This window comes from Hyperolius riggenbachi, chromosome 1 (genome assembly GCF_040937935.1).
Source record: "Hyperolius riggenbachi isolate aHypRig1 chromosome 1, aHypRig1.pri, whole genome shotgun sequence".
Classification (NCBI taxonomy): Eukaryota; Metazoa; Chordata; class Amphibia; order Anura; family Hyperoliidae; genus Hyperolius; species Hyperolius riggenbachi.
In genome coordinates, this window is record NC_090646.1 from 186,265,118 (window position 1) to 186,288,778 (window position 23,661).

At 42.7% G+C, this 23,661-nt stretch overlaps 1 protein-coding gene across 2 annotated transcripts in view; it reads left to right on the forward strand.

Annotated features, from left to right (window-relative positions):
• Window positions 1-23,661, forward strand: part of LRBA (LPS responsive beige-like anchor protein) — a 677,685-nt gene that overhangs the window by 24,676 nt on the left and 629,348 nt on the right. For both annotated transcript variants that reach the window (XM_068279131.1, XM_068279139.1), the window contains exons 5-11: window positions 912-1,087; window positions 4,307-4,460; window positions 6,840-7,020; window positions 13,254-13,369; window positions 16,604-16,711; window positions 17,761-17,932; window positions 21,203-21,599. In XM_068279131.1, the coding sequence (XP_068135232.1) occupies window positions 912-1,087; window positions 4,307-4,460; window positions 6,840-7,020; window positions 13,254-13,369; window positions 16,604-16,711; window positions 17,761-17,932; window positions 21,203-21,599 (1,304 nt within the window). The remainder of the gene's footprint in view (window positions 1-911; window positions 1,088-4,306; window positions 4,461-6,839; window positions 7,021-13,253; window positions 13,370-16,603; window positions 16,712-17,760; window positions 17,933-21,202; window positions 21,600-23,661) is intronic.

Here is a 23,661-nt window from a genome sequence, read left to right on the forward strand (position 1 = left end):
AAAAAATATTTAAAGAAAAACATTCCCTTGTTAGTTTATAAAGCTCCTTCAGATATGGTGCAGTTACCAGTTACTTCCTGGTTTACTGGGAGCACAGAATGGGTTAGCCTCCTATTTATATATTAGCTCTGTGCTGGCTTAACATCTGTAACACATGCAATAAAGCCACATTAAGGCCCGGTTCACATTCGTGCTAAAAACCGGTCCGTTCCCAGTACCAAAGAGAATGGATCCAATGTTAACCTATGGATTCTCTTCCGTTTGAACGAATCCGTTCCGCAGAGGAACGGAAACTGATCCTAAAGCACTGCATTGGGGCAATGAGAAAATGGAACGTTTCTTCACACTAGTGAAGAAACGGACCATTCGAAGCAGCAAAATCCACTTTGGGGGTGAGTGTCTGGGGGGAATGGAACGGAAGCAGCTGCATGGCAACAGAGTGAAAACGGATCAGATTGACCGGTAATCAGATCCATTTTCACTGATCAGTTTGCCACTTAATTGCAAGTGTGAACTGGGCCTTATTCCTCTGACCTCAGTGTTTCTGATTCTCCTCCTGCTGGTAACTGTTCAATAAAATAAACCTAAGTAAAAGATGTTGAATGACCATCTGCATATAATGCGACACACAGTGGTTCTGTACAAACTGCAACAACAGTCATTTGTAATACAATTCAGACTGTGAAGAAACAAATGTGTGTGCCACGTTGGTAGCAGAAGTTGCACACGCCCACAGATAGTGTATGGAGACTTAATTCAACATTCATATAGAGAAACTACGTATTTGTACTTTTACCGATGGTTGTTTTTGCTGAAATGGTATGTTTGTGTCAAGCTTTCTTTATGCTTAATATGCTTTGAAATTTTCTGTTGCATTAGTTTACAAATACTGATGTATTTTCTTTGTGTAGCCCTCTAAGCTGCCAACAGTGCAAGACAGAGAGCGAGCGGCTTCTTCCGACAGCCAGAGAAGAGATTCAAGATCTACAATGTTTCGTATTCCGGAGTTTAAGTGGTCAATAATGCACCAGCGACTGCTAACAGATCTTTTATTTTCCATAGAAACTGATATTCAGATGTGGCGAAGGTGAGTATTCTGCTACTGTTAAAGGGAACCTTAACTGAACAGGGGGCAAAGAGTTTCACTTACCTGGGGTTATTACCAGCCCCCTGCAGCAGTCCTGTACCCTCGGAGCCGCTCTGGAATCCTCCGGTCCCCCGCTGTCACTTAGTTTCGTTCTTTGACGACTCACTAGTCGGCCGGCCGCCATGCGTATTATTGGACGCATTTCCTACTGCAATTAGCGCTTTTGCGGACCATTAACGCATACAAAAATACTCGTTGCTTCATTCCGCACGTGTTGATATGTGGCAACGCATATTTTTAGTACGCGTTGCGGTCCGCAACATCGCTAATTGCAGTAGGGAATGCGTTCAATAATATGCATGGCGGCCGGCCGACTGGCGAGTTGTCAAAAACGAAACTAGGTGACAGCGGGGGACTGGAGGATTCCAGAGCGGCTCTAAGGGCACAGGACTGCTGCAGGGGGCTGGTAATAGCCCCAGGTAAGTGAAACTCTTTACCCCCCCATTCAGTTAAGGTTCCCTTCAAAGTTCAATATAGATTGTTTCAAGAATTAAATAATCAGTTCCATGGTAATGAAACCTATATTGTATATTATAAAACAGAATATCGTTGTGTTTATATGTAGATGTATGTGATTTTAGGCTATGATATTTCATAGCTGGTTTTAAAAGGCCAAGCTTTGTTCTTATGCCAATAGTCTGGAAGAGATGGCCTCAATTCACTAAGCTTATCTCCTGTCTTTAATAACTCTTCTAGAGTTTTTACCATGGTGATAAGGCATGTAATATTCAGGAAACATTTTACCTCAGGCAAACCTAACTGTCTTTAAGTTAACTCTTCAATCCTTAAAATAACTCCAGAGTTAAAGACAGGTTGTTTATTAACTGCATGTGAAAATAACTACAGAGGAGGTAAAATAACTACAGAGGAGGTAAAATAACTACAGAGGAGGTAAAATAACTACAGAGGAGGTAAAATAACTACAGAGGAGGTAAAATAACTATAGAGGAGGTAACTTAACTACAGAGGAGGTAACTTAAGGAATGAAGAGATAAGATAACTCTCTCTTATGTGGGGTTGCGGTAACCCCAAGCTACTGTCGGGGTAGCCGCCGGAGGCTCTTTGCAGAACAATGCGCACAGCGGGCGTTACAACTCCCCTCCCGGGGGATCCAGACGTCGGACGCCATTCTTCCTCTCCTCCGAGGCTCTGCTACCCCCTGGTGAGATAGCAATCTGTCGGCATGACGACAGCCGGCAATCTCACTATAGGCTTACATCGCCACCCGAAGACTCTTTGTATGATTTTTTTTTTTTCATTCTTTTATGGTCTAAAAGCACATGAAAACATTTTACCGCTTTTAGACCCTAAAATCAGAAGGAATCCCACCGCCAGGGAGGTTAAACAGGTGCCATCATGAAATGTACGCTGTGCCAACCAAATTGGCGGTATGAGGTTTTTTAGAAACTGAGCTTATTAAAATGACATATCCACACCCACCCTTTAGATTCTCCTCCACCCTTTAGATTGTAATGCTAGATGCACACTGAGATTTTCTGGCAGATTTACTGTCGGATCAATTATTTTCTGATCGATTTTAAGATAGCAGTGAACGGAATTTGATCGGACATGTTAGAAATAATCTATCTGAAAGTAAATCTGCCAGAAAATCTCATACTGTGTACCTAGCATAAGCCTTTGGAAGGGCCTTCCCCCCCCACCCCTCCCCCCTTTGTGTGTCCTTGATCTTGTAACCCCAGCTATGTCACCCTTCTCATGCACGAACTGGAACTCGATTTGCTGGGTCTCTGAGAAATCACATGATCATGCATCTTATACCCTTTTTGCATGGATAACCTTGTGCTATGTTGTATAAGCGTTCGCTACCTCTCTCTCTGTCACCCCTTGTTTACATTGTATGTGTCCCTATTTAGTGTCCAGCGCTGCATAATGTATAATAAATAAGATCAATAGCAGTCTGCCACAGACCTTATGAGTAATGTTAAAGATCTCAAAGGTATCACCTGCAAAGGCAACATACAAATCACATGATCATTCAGCTGCCTAACAAACGAATGACTGCTCTGCTGCCTTACTGTGAAAAGCTAATGGCGGTGCTTTTCTGAACAAGAATAAATCAGATTATATGGATATCTGATGGCTTTTCTATTTGTTTTAAAAAAGCACTATAGAGACATATAGCAGAATATAGTAAATTATTTAGGATACCCACTTGTATTGTAATTTTCCAAGTTTCAGCATCAGAAACACTTCCTATATCCATTTATTGCTGTATATTGTATGTAGCTCCACCCTCTCTGTTATACTAGCCTAGGCTGTTTAGTTCAAATACGGTGCAGGAGATTGGGTCGCAGCTGGCGCCATCATAGACTGTAATAGGAATTACGGCTATAGCGGCACAGCAGTGAGTAACTTCAGCGCCGTCAGAAGACTGAGCTGAAGTTACTTTTAAAAGGCTGTAATCCGCCTGCCAGCCATAGGTGGATGCTGAATTACATCATTCCCTACCATATATGTGGACCTGGAGGAGGGAGTAGTAATTAACGCCAATTTCACACGTACGCGGTTTAGTTATGTGGAATTCTGTCAGAGCTTTCTAGGAGGCCAGGCATTATTTTTATTGGCTTTGTATTCTCAGTAAGGGCCCTTTTCCACTTGCCGTCGTTGCGACGTGAACAGCCGGGGTTCAAACGCGGTCGCACCAATTGTCGTGCAGCCCCAAAATCAAAACACGCTTATGGAAAAGTGCATCGCGATTTACATGTAAATCACAGTGCACTAATGATCAGCAAAACACCGGCAATCCGCTTTAAATGGATTGCGAGTAGTGGAAAACAACAACTACTAACAAACATTCTGCAGAGCTACACCTGACAGTACTAAAGATGTCACCACCAGTGATAAATTTCAGAATTTCAATTGGGATGAGGAAAGATTTACAATGGGCAGACCCTGACTAAATCATTTATAAAGTTATAATTTATAATGTTACAATGTTTTATTAATTTTGTTATTTTTACTACAGTTCCTCTGTAAGGCAGCAGTCAAAGTAAACCATAAGAAACAGAGATATTGTTTACCATCATAAAAATCTAATAGTGTATGGAAGCTTAAAGGGGAGATCCAGTTAGTATAAAAGAAACAGTACTTAAAAGAAACACTAAAAATGCATTTTTAATTTTCTTTTCTCTGCCACAGCCACTCAACAAAGACTATAATGGACTTTGTGAACAGCAGTGACAATGTTATTTTTGTACACAATACAATCCACCTTCTATCTCAGATAACGGATAACATGATCATGGCTTGTGGAGGTATATTGCCATTACTTTCTGCAGCTACTTCAACTACTGTAAGTACAGCTTTCTTTCTACTTTTGCTAGTAATATAAAGTTTAAAAAAAAAAACAAAGTAAAACATTTACTTTACTTAAAGAGAGCCCAATGTGGGCACATATAAGAAAAAAAAATACTACTTGATCCTGGAGATTGGGCGGATCAGGTAGCCGCCATCCGCGCCGCTCTCCACCGCTCCGTTGGCCTGCTATGGCTGACTTTCACTTTTGTGACCCCTGGGGTCATGATGCTGGAACGAGAGAGAGATTCTCTCCCAGCGTGTGCAGTGGCGGGGCAGCAGAAGGTGCGGTCAGAGAGAGAGAGCGCTGTCCAATGGCGGCTGGGGAAAGCCTGCAGGAATGCCCCTAGTGGGGGTTTTGAGCAGGGAATCCTTCTCCTCCCATTACCCTCCGAAACGGCTATAGCGCAGCATGGGGGGGGGGGGGGGGCACAGAGGCATGTCATGAGGCAGGGAACATGCCTCTGTTTCCCATCTGACCCCCCCCCCCCCCCCTTCTCATCACCTCGGGTTCTCTTTAAAGCCAATTTCCAGGCAAAACATCTGAAAATACTGTCTCATAACTTACAATAGAAATCATAAGGCTTCAGTGTATTTTGTGTGAAATAAGGATTTTGCAGCTAAAGTTTCTGGCAGTCAGTTTTAGGTTTCATAGCTGTGTGTCTGCCTATCTGACTGGATTACATCATTCCACTGTTAAGACTGTAAGGGGAGAAGGCACAAACTGGATCTCTCAAAGAACATTGTAGTCTCTCTAGCAGCAGGAAGTAGCCAATACCTGAGTCCCTAAGCAGATGTGCTTTTGAAGTAGCTTCTGTTTAAACCGGAACTGAAAATAGATATAAAACAAACTGTTTCACTTACTCGGGCAGCCATCCTGTACCGCGGTGCTCCTCCACTAGCCTCCGTTCTCCCGCTGCCATTCCGTTCCTCGACTTGTAAGTTGAGGCCAGCGCAGCCCTGCCAAGCGTTCCCGTCTTTAAAAGTACGATTGCAGGCTGGAATACAAAGGAAGATACGCGTGGCCAAAGCAGTGCAGGCGCAGTGGCCCAATGGCGAAACTGAAAGTAGCTGGCGGTGGGAGAACGGAGGCTCGTGGAAGACTGTTGCGGGACAGGACTGCTGCTAGGGGCTTGCAGAAAAAAGCCCCAGGTAAGTAAACCAGTTTGTTTTAAATCTCTCTTCAGTTCCGCTTTTAGCTTGAAGTGGTGCTTTAAAAATGAATAGAACATTTTTTTTTTCAGATAAGTGACCCATTATTTACCCCTATTTTGAGAGTTGTCACGAAGAATCCTCAAAATGAAGATAAGCACAGGCAGGGATTGCCTGATACTGGATATGTTGTTTACACACAGCACACACAGCACACACAGCACACACAGCACACACAGCACACACACACAGCACACAGCACACACACACAGCACACAGCACACACACACAGCACACACACACAGCACACACACACAGCACACACACACAGCACACACACACAGCACACACACACAGCACACACACACAGCACACACACACAGCACACACACACAGCACACACACACAGCACACACACACAGCACACACACACAGCACACACACACAGCACACACACAGCACACACACAGCACACACACACATACAACAGTGCACAGAACTCGCACGGAATATGAAATATCTGAGAAATGGGGATAACCTGTTATAAGAGAGCAAAATCGTACAATCCTGATGATGTTTTCTTAAAATGCATTTCAAACTTCAACACAAAAGATAGAACAAGAACAATCAGCCCCTCGTTGGCAGTACCATCCTCCACACATAGCCACGTAAAGGCTTTTGCACAAGTTATATAGCCCATAGACTAAATCTTTTGCATTCACAGTTGGAGTAATGAGGACCAGGGCATCAATAGTTTCTGATTTTAAAGCTGCATATGTGGAGATTGTTTCCACTCCCAACTAGTGTTTTTAATAGTGTTTTGGACACACAACTAAAGAATTGTCCCCTCTAAGTACAGTACACAATGCACTTTATTAGGCTCAGAGTAGCTTCTGACAATGACTGTTTTATGTAATCCCTGCCCTTCAAGATTATATGTATATGACCAAAACAGTCAGATGGTTAGAAAAAACAAAATGCTGCTAAGCAATTCATGAACAAAGGATAGTTAGAGAAACCATGCATTTTTACTTAGACACATTACACCCAGTTTGTAGCAGGGATAAAATTTCCAAACATTAAACAAAATATCAATTGACATTTGGAACAAACAAGGCAAAACCTTAACCTTAAAGTTAAGAACTGAAACTTCTTTGGTCTCTCCTCTTACATTTATATTCAGGAACTATGAAGTTAATTGTTAATTCTGTTTTCCTTAATCCAGCATGAACTTGAAAATATCGAACCAACCCAGGGTCTTTCCATAGAAACCGCTATAACATTCCTTCAGAGAGCAGTGTCTCTAGTAGATGTCCTTATTTTTGCAAGTTCTTTGGGATTCACGGATATCGAGGCTGAAAAGAACATGTCATCTGGAGGAATTTTACGCCAGTGCCTTAGATTAGGTAAGTTTGTTATACATTAACCTAAAGCCAAGTCATAATGATTACTTTAATTTTTATATATAGTATTATCTGTAGGGCTGTACATAGTTCACTACAGACGATATTGGGGAGCACAGATGTGTTGAACACGCAGTACAATCAAAACATCCTGAATCACAAGAACAAAATATATACATAGATTATTGGTGGTTTAAAACCTCATATATTCTGGTACAAGTTCATTTTGGCACAGCAGAAACAGGAAATAGGAGAATGCCATTCTCTTGCTAGCTTGTAATCTAGACTGTGATGGGCTAGAGACACTACATGAAGAAATGAAAGCGCTAGCAGATGAGACAGTGAACATGTAGCTCTGACTAATGAGGTGTTTTGAAGGTTTCCATGATGGACAAGCCATTGGAGAGAGCTCCATAGGAGAGTGATGCGGGGTCCTGGATGCAAGAGTAAGTGTGGGTGCCGCACAGGCTCTGGGTGGGATGGTAACTGGAGATTGAGGAAATGTATGGAGGGGACAGTTTATATAGAGCTTTGTATGATGGGTTTAGAACAGGGCAGGGCAAACTTTAACCGGCCCAGGCCACATGCTGTGGATTGTGGGCTGCATTCCTTAAATTCCAACCCCCCCCCCAACAGAGTTACAAGCAGGTGGTGGGGGATTTGAAACTAATCATGCTTTCCGATTCCCGCGTTGCGTCTCCATGGCAACAGGGCATCACATGCCGGGATGTCGGGGCGTCGTATTACACACTGGCAGCCAGATTGAAGCGGTACCGTTTTGTTTCCTTGGTAGGCCATAGAGCACAATTTTGCAGTAGGGGAGATGGTAAATGAGTAAGGCATGCACAAGCTGTTTAGTAAGTTATGTGAGGAAGGGACAGTCACAATGAATTTGAGATGGAATTAGCAGGAGGTATTTAATGTGGTTATATATGGCTTAAAGGATACCACAACTGAAATGTGACATAATGAGATAGACATGTGTATGTACAGTGCCTAGCACACAGATAACTATGCTGTGTTCCTTTTTTTCTTTCTCTGCCTGAAAGAGTTAAATATCAGGTATGTAAGTGGCTGACTCAGTCCTGACTCAGACAGGAAGTGACTACAGTGTGACCCTCACTGATAAGAAATTCCAACTATAAAACACTTTCCTAGCAGAAAATGGCTTCTGAGAGCAAGAAAGAGGTAAAAAAGGGGAATTTCTTATCAGTGAGGGTCACACTGTAGTCACTTCCTGTCTGAGTCAGGACTGAGTCAGCCACTTACATACCTGATATTTAACTCTTTCAGACACAGAAAGAAAAAAAGAAACACAGCATAGTTATTTGTGTGCTAGGCACTGTACATACACATGTCTATCTCATTATGTCACATTTCAGTTGTGGTATCCTTTAAGTGAAAGCTCAGATCAGACATTAGAAGTTTTACGCTGAAGTGTTTTCTACGTGTAACTACTGGTAGGGGAGCAAACGGAAATCTTGGAAATACCACAATGGCCTCAATTCACTAAGCTTATCTCCTGTCTTTAACCATTTCAGCCCGCGGGGATTTTTCACCTTCTGCATCAGAGCAATTTTCACCTCCTATTCATTCGCTAATAACTTTATCACTACACACAATTTATTGATCTATATCTTGTTTTTTCCGCCACTAATTAGGCTTTCTTTGGGTGGTACATTTTGCCAAGAATTATTTTTTTATAAATGCATTTTAACAGGATTTATAAGGAAAAAAAATGGAAAAAATTCATTTTCTCAGTTTTCGGCCATTATAGCTTTAAATAATCCACGCTACCATAATTAAAACCTATGTATTTTATTTGCATTGCATGCAAACCATATTGGAAGCTAAAGTTCCTCCTCGCTTAATAAATGTTAGCACTTGTCTTGGATGCAGGGCATGCATTTTTCAGTCTGGCAGAGGCGGTTTATGCCTGTGCGATTAACCATTCAATTGCAACATGTGTTTAGGGATGCACAGCCTTTCCCCACACCTTTCCTTATGTATTTTATTTGCCCGTTTGTCTCGGTTATGACACCATTTAAATTTTGCCCCTATCAAAATGTATGGCGCCATCACTATTTACAAGCTTATAATTTAAAACCTGTTCGTAGGATACCCCCCTTCAAATGCATATTTAAAAAGTTCAGACCCTTAGGTAACTATTTGTCCACAAGATGGCCACCATAAGTTTTTTTTTTTTTCCTCCTTGTGCTTCTCGCTAAGAGGAAGGACAAGGGGGACGCGGAAATGTTTACGTGCAGAAAGACTGAAGCCTCTAGTAAGAGCGCTTCGGTTTTTCTGCTGGGGACACGGATCGGTGATCGGGTACCATGTTCCCATTCACTGATCCCAGGGCTACCGGGGGACAGCACGGGGGTGCGCCCGCGATCGAGCGCGCCGAAGCGCAGCAGAGCAGCCGCCCGGACGTGAGCTTTACGTCCGGGTGGCAGAAATGGTTAAAAACGTTTCTAGAGTTATCACCATGGTGATAAGGCATGTAGTATTCAGGAAACCTTTTACCTCAGGCAAACCTAAAGTTAACTCTTCTGTCTTTAAAATAACTCCAAAATTCTTAAGTTAAAGACAGGGGGCCAAATGCAATTCTTTTTCTCCTGCGTTTTCTCCTAGGAAATAATTTTAATCTTCAATGTAAAATAACTTTTTAGCACTTTGCAATGGAAAAAGTACCGAAAAGTAGATGAAAAAGTACTGCCAAAATTATTTTGAGTATTCTCTAGCTTGCTGGTGGTTTAAAAGGCATTTTATTTACAAGTTGTGAAAACCTCACCTAGGTGAAATCTTAGCTGAAAAACTGAATTGCATATGGCCCAGACTGTTAATTAACCACTTGCCGACCGCGCACTCATACCGCGCGTCGGCAAAGTGGCAGCTGCAGGACCAGCGACGCAGTACTGCGTCGCCAGCTGCAGGCTGATTAATCAGGAAGCAGCCGCTCGTGCGAGCGGCTGCTTCCTGTCAATTCACGGCGGGGGGCTCCGTGAATAGCCTGCGGGCCGCCGATGGCGGCTCGCAGGCTAAATGTAAACACAAGCGGAAATAATCCGCTTTGTTTACATTGTACGGCGCTGCTGCACAGCAGCGCCGTAAGGCAGATCGGCGATCCCCGGCCAATCAGCGGCCGGGGATCGCCGCCATGTGACAGGAGACAGCCTGTCACTGGCTGCACAGGACGGATAGCGTCCTGTGCAGCCCGGATCTCCAGGGGGGGCCAGGTAGGAGAGGGAGGGGGAGGATTTCGCCGCGGAGGGGGGCTTTGAGGTGCCCCCCCCCCCCGCAACACCCGGCAGGCAGGAGCGATCAGACCCCCCCAGCACATCATCCCCCTAGTGGGGAAAAAAGGGGGGCGATCTGGTCGCTCTGCCTGCACGCTGATCTGTGCTGGGGGCTGCAGAGCCCACCCAGCACAGATCAGCTAAGACAGCGCTGGTCCTTAAGGGGGGGTAAAGGGTGGGTCCTCAAGTGGTTAACTGCGTGTGAAAATAACTTTAGAGGAGGTAACTAAAGAGGAGGTAACTTAAGGAATGAAGAGATTAGATAATTCTCTCACTGTGTGGAGGTAAGTTTTTCTCTTGCCTTATCTCCAGCATGATCTTAGTGAATTGAGGCCAATATCTGTTTCTCATACAGGGCCATATGCAATTCACTTTTTCTCCTGAGTTTTCTCCTGGGTGTTATTTTCACAACTCCTCATAAAATGCCATTAAAAACAACCAGCAAGGAAGAAAATACTCAAAATAAATTTTAATGGTACTTTTTCATCAAGTTTGGGGTATTTTTTCAATTGTAAAATGCTGAAAATTTAGTTTAAAGTGAAGAGAAAAATTATCTCCTAGGAGATAACTCAGGTGAAAAATGTAATTGCATGTGGGCCACAGTGTTAAGTTTGGGGAAATGGGATGACATGAATATGGAAGAAGAAAATAGTAAAGTACTTGAGGTTATAATATAGAAGGGTCAGGAACAGAGAGATTTGGGTATCATCAGCGCAGAGATAGAGTAGATAGAATTAAGTGCTGTATTGCAACTGCTCTGTCTACTCTTCTGTTACACAGCCTGTAATTTTCATCCCGGGACTTGCCTGCTTCACCACTCAGAAGAAGGGGTGGCTGGTGACTTTCCTGTGCACACTGAAAATAGCAGTTTTGTAACAGGGCGTAGCCTAACGGTGGCCATATACCATGCAATTAAAAGATCCAATTTTACACCAATTCGATAAATAAGATTGGGTTTCCTGAAAAATCAAAAGCTTTTATTTGTTTTCAGTCGAGAAATCCAATCGAGTTTCCAGTTTGTTTCCATTTTTTTTTCCATTTTTTGAGATTGAACATGTTGGAAAATACCGACCAATTTTATCAGGAATGGTATAGTTTGAAATTGTATTAAACCAGAAAAAAATTGTATGGAACTATTCAGTACATTCCAAACTTTTATTCACATTTTCTCTTGATTTTTCTAGCCAGCTAATTGTTTCATAGTTAACGATATTTTATCCTGATATTGCGGCAACCTAGGAAATGTGTATGGTACCTCGAAGATTCTGATCAAAACTTCCGCCCAATCGGAAAATTGGATCGGAATGCTCGAATTGATTTAAAATGAAAAAAAAAATGTATGGTGTGTGTGGCATCCTTAAGGCCCAGTTCAAAATGGGCAACTTAGGGCAGCAGCAGCCATTACTCTTTTTTTTGCCAATGCCAAATGCTTTTCTGCTACCAAACAGAAAAGCATTTGGCAACCTTCGGCAATGCTTCCTGTCGCCTCGTCTTGCTATGACCCCCGCAGGGGACACAGAACCACTGAATATAGCCGAACCTGGATGTGACGAGAGGGTCAGATCTACTGTGACTTTTACACAAATGACTAGGAAAGCTGGTAACATTGTTCAAACCATCCACTTGCATACATGTGAATGAAAATGGTGGTTGATTCCTTTTAAGCGTTACTTTTGTCACTCGTTGGAAAAAATTGACTGCGTCCGTCTGAACCAAACCTAATGCTGGGAATACACAATGAGATGTTTCAGTCAATTTACTGTCCAATCTAATTTTCTTATCGATTTCCATTCACTTCTATGAGAAATCGATCAGAAAAACGATAGGACGTGTCGGAAATTATCTATCGAACCATCTATCTGCTGAAAAAACTTATGGTGTATTCCCAGCATAACACAAGAGCAGCTAAAAATCACAACTGTCAAATACTGAGCAGAAATGTCTGTCACTGATGGTATTGTGTAAAAGGAAATAAATATGGCAGCCTCCATATAACTCTCACCTCGGGTTCACTTTAACTACTTGCCGACCGCTCCACGCCAATTGGCGTGAATGCAGTGGCAGCCCCAGGACCACTCCACGCCGACTGGCGTGAACAGCTTTAAATGGGGCTTGCAGTAGATGGTGCGCGCATCTCCGCATGAATGATGAAGCTCTGCCCGCCATCAGTCTCCCAGTGGCAATCGCCGCTCGGAGACTATAAGATGGCGAAACCGCTTTCTAATAATCCTGTGCAGCGCTGCGATATAAGGCAGCGCTGTACTGATGACAGCCGTGCGACACGACTGTCCCCTCTAGAGGCAGGGAAGTGATCCACTGTCATAGGCTGAAACCTATGACAGCCAATCACGCTGATTGGCTGGCGGGGGAGGGAAGGAGGGGGGTTTCAAAAAATAAAGAAAAAGGAAAATTTAATAAAAAAATCAAATATTTATTTAAAAATAAACATTGGGGGAGCGATCAGATCCCACCAACAGAAAGCTCTGTTGGTGGGGTGAAAAGGGGGGGGATCACTTGTGTGCCAAGTTGTACGGCCCTGCAGCGAGCCCTTACATCTGCAGTGGCCTATTTTGTTAAAAAATAGCCTGATCACTAGGGGGGTTTAGCACCGCGGTCCTTAAGAGGTTAATGGTTCCTTGTGAACTACAAAGTTTTGTGTCATAGACCTTAGGCAAAAGAATTATATAAAAGGCAGTCTCTATTATTTGTTCAGCATATGTTTCTTTTTTGTAAATCTTCTTTGGTGATATTGAAAAACTTCATAAAAATGGTTGAAAAATGCTGTTATTTTACAAAATGTTTGTGTAAAAAAAATAAAAAAATAAAAAAAAAGCCATATCACTAGGAAATTGAAGTTTTGTTTTTTTTTTGTTTTGTTTTTTTTTACTCGCTGACTCCAAGTGTATAAAGATAACTTTTTTTCCCCTTTCATTTTAGTGTGTGCTATTGCTGTTAGAAATTGTCTGGAGTGTCAGCAGCACTTGCAATTAAAATCCACAGGAGAAAATATGAAAAATCAGAAGGCAATTCATGGCCTGGTGGGAACAGCAAAGGTAATATTTGTGTGCAAGGCATGGCACAGTGCTGTGTGTTTCTCATTAAGGGCTTAACAAAAAGGACTGTGTGCATTATGAGAATTCATTGATCCTAGAAACTTTTATAGCCATAAAACCACATATTGGGCAAACCTGTTTTTGTGTACAACTTGCCGACACTGGAGGCATTGTGGAATAATTATTTGTTAAACGGCAGTTTAATTTTATATCAGAACACACAACTGTACGGGGAACTGAGAAGCAAAAACCTTATAGGCAAGCGAACCTGCATAGACAGAGAGTCCTGGCACCCAGGAATATAACACACTAAATATGGGGAACAGTCTGTTTTTACAGAGAAAGGTCACCTGATAACAAATATCTGTGCCACTAGTATTATTTGTCTGTACTGCAAGTAAATCATGTTAACCATATTGTGAACTTTTTTTTTTTAAAACTTAAACAGAAGTCTTTTGTTATATTGGTTTGGCAGAAGAAAGGACATTTGGACTGTAGTTGGTCTTTAAAGAACTGAAGTGAGAAGAATATGGATGCTGCCATATTTATTTCCTTTTAGACAATACCAGTTTCCTGGCAGCCCTGCTGATCTGGTTGGCTGCAGTATTTTCTGAATCACACACCAAAAACAAGCATGCAGATAATATTGTCAGATCTGACAATAATGTCAAACACCTGATCTGCATATGCTTGTTCAGGGCCTGTGGCTAAAAGTATCAGCGGCAGAGAATGAGCAGGGTAGCCAGGCAACTGGTACTGCTTAACCACTTCAGCCCGCAGGTGTTTTCACCTTCAGGACAGAAGCAATTTTCCCGTCAGCGCTCCTCCCATTCATTCGCCAATAACTTTATCACTGCTCATCACACGTAAATGATCTATATTTTGTTTTTTTTTTGCCATAAATTAAGGTTTTTGTGAGTGATTTTCTATGCATTTTGAAGGCAAATACACACACAAAAAAGAGAAAATACACTATTTCTCCAATTCCACCCCTATAGTTTTAAAATAAGCAATGCTACTATAAATGAAACCCACCCATTTTATTTGCCCATTAGTCCTGGCTATCACAACATTTAAATTATGTTCCTAGTACAATGTATGGCAACAATATATTATTTGGAATTAAAGGTGTATTTTTCTGTGGCTTTTTTTTTTTTGTGTCCCAACAATTGTAAGCCCCTATCTACTAAAATTAATATATTTAAATCACTTTCAAAGCCCCCTCCTGCCTCCCCCAGTTACCAAGCAAACAATCTAAAATATTAAAAAAACGAAAAAATAAATAAATCCATTAATGGTTGCCTTAGGGACTTTTTTTTTTTTAATACTTATGTCATGTGGGTATTTCCTTTTTTTTTTTTAATACAAAATATGTGCAGAGAAATTTCACTTTTCACCACTAGATGGCGATAAACACTCCTTGGTTTACAAGGCAGTGTGTTAACTTTAATGAAGTTCCAAAAAAAAAAAAAAAAAAAAAAAATTACATTCTTATGAATGGACATGGCCTCTGATTGGGGTCATGTCCTTTCATCACAGGCATTGCGATTGGATCAGAGAAGCTTTCTTTCTCTTCCCCTATTGCTGACACTGGAAACCGCCGGGCCCGCGCACCCTGCAGGTAACGCTGCTTGCAAACTGGATGAGAATTCTCTTCTCTAGGCGTAAGTGGTTAATAGGAAATAAATATAGCAGCCCCCATATCCCTCTCCTTTCAGTTATCTTTTAAAGAATATCTGTAATAAAAAAAACTCCCTGGGGGGGTACTCACCTTAGGGTGGAGGAAGCCTCTGGATCCTATTGAGGCTTCCCCCGTCCTCCTCGGTCCCACGGCGGCGAAAATCCTCTCGAAGCGGCGATGTAAATATTTACCTCTTGGCTCCAGCGCCTATCTTGGCTTCCCACGGAGATAGGCGAAAGTAGCCGATCTCCGTCGGGCCGCTCTACTGCACAGGCGCGAGACTCCTGCGCCAGTGCAGTAGAGCGGACCCGACGGAGATCGGCTATTTCCGCCTATCTTCGTCAGAGCCGCAACAGCGTCCCCGTTGGAGCCAGAAAAGGTAAATATTGCACAGCGCGACAAATTGTCACCTGTGCATTCCGGGGGCTGCAGCGAGACCGCTGTGGGACACAGGAGGATGGGGAAAGCCTCGATAGGGTCCACAGGATTCCCCCTACTGAGGTGAGCACCCCCCAGGGGAACTTTTTTTCAGTACAGGTTTTCTTTAAAGAAAAGTTGAAGCACAAGTGGTGTGTGGATAGGATTGGACTGTGTCTGGCCATAGACAGATGATTCTCACTCTGTGTAATGAGCATCCTTGAACTCCTGGTATGCAAGTTGAGATCCACAGCAGTCTTACTGGCTTGACTATTTGTTAGTGCAGTGTGTGCAATAACACCCCCATTCCTTATTCTTCATAGAACTGTCAAAGCCCACATCGGGTTATTTTTTTTTTTTTTTTCATCAAGCAAGCTGGAAAAGCTTAATGTGCAGCAACCAGTGCTTCCTACTGTTAGTAGTAATAGTAAGAGGCAATCAATATGAGTATTAGAAATGAAAGAATGAAACGTTCTAAAGAGGAGTGCTTACCTCCCATTTATTTCTGTTTAGTATTTATATTCCACTGACTTTTTCTGCGGTGCTTTACAGTTGTGTAAACACTTAGAGAACATACAAACTCAATGCAGACAGTGTCCTGGCCCAGTTAATAACTGGCCCATAGCTGGAAGTCCAGAGTGCTATTTACCTCATCAGCATTCTGCACAATGAGACAAACTATATGTTGATGTAGATTTAAATATTTTTAATTTATTATAAAACCCATTTTGCAGGTTGCAGACAGTTCCCTCACTTATAATAATGAATAATTTTCCTAATAACTATGAAAACCCCTCTCAGTTGCAGCATGGAGTGATTGTCACCTGCTAAGGATGACCTGCATTGCCAATTGCTCACCCAATGGTAGGATGTGAGCGCATCTTTTGGGCTGCATATGCCCTGCATGTTTTCCATCCCTTTACAGGGAGCTTTATTCTCTCACAGTAGCCATAACGTTTCCATTTCTTAGGGTCACTGCAAGTAGAATTCTTAAATTCCTACTAAACAAAAGTGGAATGGATTTACAGTGCACATATTTCTGTCTGTAAAGTAAGTGAAGTATGGTCTGGTATTAGTGTGAAAGTCACCATAACAAAATAACCTGTGGGTTTTATTTTTTTAATCTTTTTTTTCAGAGTCCAATTGATATACTGACAGGAGGAATATCTCCTGTCCGAGACCATGACAGGCTTCTTCAAGACATGGATATAAACCGATTACGAGCTGTGGTCTTCAGAGATGTGGTAAGGGGAAGATCAATAGCTCACTTCTGCATTAACCATCAGTATGTTTCTCTTAGATTGTAACATTAATGTTCATTTTACAATCGTGCGTTTCCGAACTTCAATCACCTGAACAGGTGTCCCGGCCTCATACCTTCTCCCATTAGTATGTGACTTTTCTGTGCTGCTACTGGATTTGTACTTTTCTCTAAGCTATAAGTCTGAATACTCTTCAGCGGGTCGAGAATACATTATTTTCTCTCTCTGTTTGTGTGATTATGATGGTTTCATACAGGATGTCAGATGAAGTCCTGCAGGGCATAGATATACTGCACAAGGGGCATTAACTGGTTAATCTAAAAACACAATGCTATGTAATAGACTGATTGAAATTCTTGATCTTCTATGTGGATTTTTACACTTAGCGATAGTTTGCACTGTTGTGTACAGACCACTCTGGATTTCGCTGCCTGACGGGCCATTCACACTAGAAATTGCTAAACGTTTTGCTTGAGTGATTTTACCACACTTAGTGTGGTTAAAAATCAGTGGTCACTTCCGCGATTTCAGAGCGATCGTGGTCAGCGCTTTATAAACACTGTACTGCGATCACTCCAGAATCGCTGCAGGTAACGCATTTGCGATTGGCGCTAATTGCAAAACTCCATGCCAACCATGGCAGTGAGAACACTGCCATAGGGTAGAATAGCACCAGCATTTTTAAAAAGCGCTAGTGCTATGGCGATTAGTGGGAATCGACCTAGTGTGAATGGGCCCTAAGACTTGAGTGACTTTGTGTGAAATTGCTACACAGGGAGAAGAACCACTTTGTGTAATTGCAATGATAGCACACTCTGTATTTTAATATTTGGGGATATGTTTTGAGTACACAACCTACTTCTTTTTTATTGCATATAAAGTTTTATATATAGTTTTAAAGTGGTCTGGTTATTTAAAAGTGTGCGTGTAGGGATATTAATAAAATATTAACGGCTAACATTGGTGCCAAAAATTGATGTAAATTTTGCATATTAAAACATAAAGGTGAGTATTGTTTTGTCTTTGTTTAGGAGGATAGCAAGCAGGCCCAGTTTCTAGCACTGGCCGTTGTGTACTTCATCTCTGTGCTCATGGTATCCAAGTATCGGGACATCCTGGAGCCTCAGAACGAGAGGAAGCAGCCTCACTCAAGCACCCAACCTAAACATGTGGAAAACGGCAGCGCTGATGCTGGATCTTCAGGTAGTTACAACCACACAGCTGTCTCATTTTAGAAATCAGATATATTGCAGGTACTTGTAGTGACATGGCATAGGTGAAAGTTGAATATGTGTGCCACCTAATGGCAAAACTTTTTTTTTTTCTTTAAAGTATCCAGACCCTGCTTATTGGACCACATAGAGTAGGACTAAACTGTAGATTTCCTTATGTGAAACTGCACTAAAAGTGAAATATAAGGCAGAATCTATATGAGTCACTCCTCACCTTTTATGGCCTGCTCAGCTGCTTTACAAGTCAGCCACACCTCCCACCCCTGCAAACCCTGTGATGCTGCACGAAGGCTGAGGTCTTAAAAGGCCTTTTTTCAAATATAATTACAAGTACAGGGTCTGTCATGGAGAGACAGGAAGATAATGCTACACACAAGATGGGTCCTCTCCTTAATGCTGCAGCACTCTGTGCTCTGGACAATGAGGTGCATGGGGCAGTAACTGCTGGCTTTTACACTCGGAAGAACATGTAAGTGACATTTTGAGATAAGATCCCTGTATATTTTATAATTCTGACTTTAGCTCTCCCCTGGTATTGGCCAGTGGTGAAGTTCCTTAGTAAATCCCCCCCCCCCCACTGCAAAACTTTGGATGGGGCCCACTCCTCCCCCTCACTTTCTGCACAAGTAAACTGATAACCAATGTAATTCAGTTGGCTAGTGCACACTTGCATGTGTTTCCCCCATGCAGATACAGACAGCAGTGAAGCACTGGGTGCATTTTCTCCATTACATGCACTTCTGTGATAACACATGCATGTTTCCACATACAGACACACATGCTGTGCAAAAAATGCATACTGAAAATTGACAGACTCAGCTTATTACACTCTGTCTATCTCTGATGGAGCAGAACTGGCTCTGCAGACTTCTCCAGAATCACTTCAGTACTGAACACTTGGGGAGAGGGAGGAGAAGCTTGGGGGCAGAACTGGCTCTGCAGACTCCTCCAGCATCACTACAGTACACAGCAGTTGGGGAGGGGTAGAGAGGCTGGGGGCAGTGCTCTGTACACAAGAGCCTTCTGTACACTGGATAAGGACTGTCTACAAATCTTTGTCTACAAAACTTTGTATGATTCCTTATCAGTGGCTGAGCAAATGCAGTCATTAGAACAATTGAGCAGAGAGCAGAAAGTTTTTTGGTTTTTTTTTGTTTGTTTGTTTTCCCTCTCTCTGTGCCCTTAATTGTCATTCTCTCAGGACAGGGAAAAGAAACTTCTCATTTCATGGGGCTCCCGGTGGCTTCTGGGCCCTCCCTGCAGCTGCATCCTTTGCAGGGTCTATTGTTACGCTCCTGACATCCATGTACAGTCTTTTGATTGCATTTGATCTTCTTCATCCTCCTACCAAATGGCTGATATGAGATTGAAAGTGATAGAAATTGAATAGACTAATTCACTTTCAACATTATTCTTGATCTGTAGGGTAAGGTTGAAAGTAATTGAAACCAATTCCTTTTTAAGGCATGCCCTCATTCTAAATACGTTAGTAAGAATTGTATGAAAATGGCCAACGGCTTGCTTTGGGTGTACCCAGCACAGCAGCTTTGTGGGCAGTGGGTGTGATATACAATCAAATAAGGCTTTTTCAGGTTTCTAAAGTATTGTAATGTTTCCACACTGCTGCTTGGCAAGACTGTGTGCTTGCAGTACTCATTACAGTAGCGTAGCAATCGAGGCTGCAGCCCCTGCACCCAGAGCATGGCCAACTAGGCGGGGGGCTCAACCCCCCCCCTCGGGTTCTCCCCTCAGCGCTTCTCCTCCAGCATTAATATGCAGCAGCAGTGGCGGGCAGGAGCACTGACATACCTCCATGCGTTCCACCTCTGGAGGTTCCTCTCTCTAAGCGTCTGACTTGTGGCTCTTAGAGATCGGACCTCTGCGGTGGAACACATAGAGGTATGCCTGTGTTCCTGCCCGCCGCTGCTGCCGCATATTAATGCTGGAGGAAGGAATACAGGCATGCCTCTGTGTTCCACTGCGGAGGTCCGCTCTCTAAGTGCCACACGCTACTTCCTGATAATTCCTGATTAATGCTGGAGGGGGAGCGCTGAGGGGAGAGCCCAAGGTGAGGGAGTGTGTAGAGTGGGCCCCCCCTCCCCGCCGATGTAGGTGGCCCTGCTCTACCATCATTCTGCGACCCCCTCCTGCCCCCCCAAAATGGCCCTGAGTGGTCCCGGGGGGGGGGGGGGGGGGGTTGGGGGTGGACATCCAAATGTTTGCAGGGGGGCCCAGTGATTTCTAGTTACTCCCCTGATTTATTAGTTTCCTTCAGTGGTTTTCATTTCATATCTAGGCGTATCACTATTGCTGTTCCTCAGGTAGGTACCATAAACAAATAAAATATCCTTATTACTTTTATTTAGCTACAATACATTTTTTGTAAAGTATAGCATTTTTCTAGTGCATGTGGCCCTTTGGAAGTGTTAGCACTTGGTCCAGCAGAGTCTGAGGGGCCGTTGCATCACAGCTGTCTGAATGCCTCATTTTTTATTCTGCTGCATTTGTAATGAAAGTCCATCACAAACAAAGACCATATGCAATACATTCGTATGATGCGGTTGTGGCACATTCATACTCTGCTCCCTACATGTTTATGTGAAGGTCTATTTCAGTGAGCTATATTTATAATGAATATCTGTCCTCTAAAGTCACACTATAAGACACAAGGTTGCATTTAAAAAACAAACCAAAAAAAACTACACTACTAGCACTCTTGTAGATCTGCAGAAACCTTCACCTCCACCTGAAAATTACAATAGGCTTTGTGTAGACTGCAGGGGAAACCAGAGGACCAATTAGCAGGTAGGTTTAAATTCTAAAAAGACCTGCAGGTAAACTGGACTTTTCTAGAATTGCAAAATGACTTTAAAAATATATTGTAAAATGGAAAATATTTTGTATGGTTCTTTTTCTTTGGTATTCTGGTAACGATGTAGACACCGGAAAAAGTTTACTTTATGGTTCCACAATGCTGCTATTCACTGAAATGTAAAACTGCCTAAATACTGTGGGTACGCATTTCCACTAAATGCGTTGTTTTGTTTCCGCATTCAGAAGTGCATTAGACCTGACAGCCTTGTTTAGTTGGGTGGTTTACGTCAAATGAGTTTTCTTGCTGGTGGAAAAGTATGTGCAACTTGCTGTATTTTTCCACACACTTTTTAGGTTTTAATTAAAATATCAAATATTGTAATGTTGCATTAAAAAAAAAAAATCTGTTCTGGAACTTCATTTGTAGATGCTGTACCCACTGGAACCACAGCTGCTTCAGATGACCTGGAAAGCTCTGGATCTGTGAGGAGGAGGGACTCTGGAATTGGGGATGAGCCAGTTTTGGGATCCAGCAGTAATTCAGAGGCAGATGCTGGGACAGATCCCGTGAGTTCTGGTCCAGATGCCATTAGTGAAGTACTACATACCCTATCATCCGAAGTCAGAAAATCTCATGAGGCTGGAATTGATGGTGTTGATCAGCTTGCCACTAAAAATGTTAATGTGAAGGACATTCTTCGAAGCCTGGTTAGCTCTCCAGCTGAAGAATCCATTGTAGATCCTGCTTTGTTACCACCTACATTTCTTGGAACACTTGGTGACCCTGCTGCAGATCATGCAGTACATTTCCGCTCGTTTGACAGGTATGGTTGTTTGTTCTTACGTTTGCTCAGGCTGTTAAGCTGTAAACTAAAAAAATGCAACATGTGCAATAGCAGAAAACCTTTCTTACAAATGGCGTTGCAAGCCTCTGATTTGCAGATTTCGTAAAAAGTTAAAGGATGTATGACTAGGGGCCTGTTTACAATGCAGTAAAAAAGCAGCGTTTTTTGGAACCCAAAAACCTGCAAAATCGGACAGTGAACACATTCTATATTATTGATAGATGCATTTACACTGTCAATTGGAACAGGAAAGCACTGCACCACAAATGCAAAATCCCAACCTGCTGCACTTTCCGCAGTCTATCATGGTCTTATCACAAATCAGATGCAATGGAAGCTTATGGGAACAGTCAGTGTCCGTTCCCTCTAGGCTGGTCATCACATGCAGAATGCCAACTCACCTTTGGATTTGATTTAGAGGCCGCTGATGCCCGCCGTTTGGTCAGAAGCAGATCGGAGCCCAGCAGAAGCATTGGGCATCCCATTGGTTTGCAAAAAAACAATGGAAATCCTGCTTCAACAGGGAAAATGCTCATTGATTTATGGTGAACCAATGAGGCTCCTCCCTGTTGCTAGGTAAGACTCCATTTGATTTTTTACAATCCAACAGGAAGCTCCATGCTTCTGACAGCCTTCGATCGTCCTGGTGGACTAAGTAAACGGGTGGTGATGTGAGCGGAGCAGATGGAACATGGTAGATGTGTGAATGATGTGGATGCACTTACTGTGCTGTTTCTGCATCTGCTATGTTTGTGTGCCAGTGTGAACCAAGCCTTACAAAAAAGGTTTAGTTGAAGTGAATAAAGACCCATCACAGTGTGCATTCATTTTCCAGTGCGTTTTTATTATTTACACACATTCTGCTTGATATTTTTTTTAGTGTTTAATTCATGTTGAGATATTTATTTATTGATTGTGGGACAGGTGGGACTCAATCGCTTGGGTGTCAGTTTGGTTGGGGTCTAATTCTGTACAAATGTGTTGCTAGTTTAGAGGCTAACGATACAATGTATTGCAGGGGCATTGTAAGCATGGGAGGGGGACCACTAGAAGGTCCAGGGAATGCTATGGGGAAACTGCCAGATAACCTGGCGACAGGCAAGCCTGCCCCGGCAGAAAGCCAGACTAGCCAGCACAGAAGCCAGGTAACTCTGTGGTATACTGCATTTTTGTATTAATGGAGAGGGGCTTCAGCCAACATTTTTCTGGGCGGGCCTATGTAGACCACTGTTAAGTGCATGCAAATTTGGCTCCACCCATGACCACACCCACATTCTATTGTGTGGCCACACCCATTTTCCATCTGGAGTGCCCAAAAGTGGCCCGGGAACTCTTCGGGTCCTAGCAATGCCTCTGATGTATTGCTATACAGGGTGGAGGAGGGGTGACATGTCTGGGGCCGCCCTACAAATACTAGTGTTAGGCATAGGTAAGGAAGTGTTAATGTGAGTGTTAGGTTACGAACAGTAAAAATAGCTGGTAGATTATCTGTAATTTTACTAATATTTTACTATCAGGAATATCTTGCACTCCTTTTAACATGCAAGGTTTTTGAATGTACTCCTATGTGGCTCACATAAGGACAGTCTAGTGCAGTGGTGGCAAACCTTTTCGAGACAGAGTGCCCAAAACTTCAACTCAAAAGTCTCAAAGTGCCGACACGACAATTTTAACAAAATGACCCCCCCCCCCCCTCCCTCCTCAGAACAAAAGAGATGACAAATACCAGGCCCTTAGACCTACAGTGACCAGATTTTTCTGGGTTCAACCTTGGACAGGGGCTAATGTAATGATTTTACAGCGAGGCATGAGAAAGACGTGTTTCCGCCATGGTGTGGTGAAACGAGGATTCGCATCATGGGTGTGCAGAAACTGTGTGATGCTATTTATTAGTATACCCGCTGTAACCCCAAAGCAGCAAATATAGCCAACTAAGACCATTAAATAATAAATGCAGCGACATTTACCCCAGACACCACAAAATAACGCAATGTTGGCAACATTTCAGCAGAAAGTAACGCAGTGGACAACATTTCAGCAG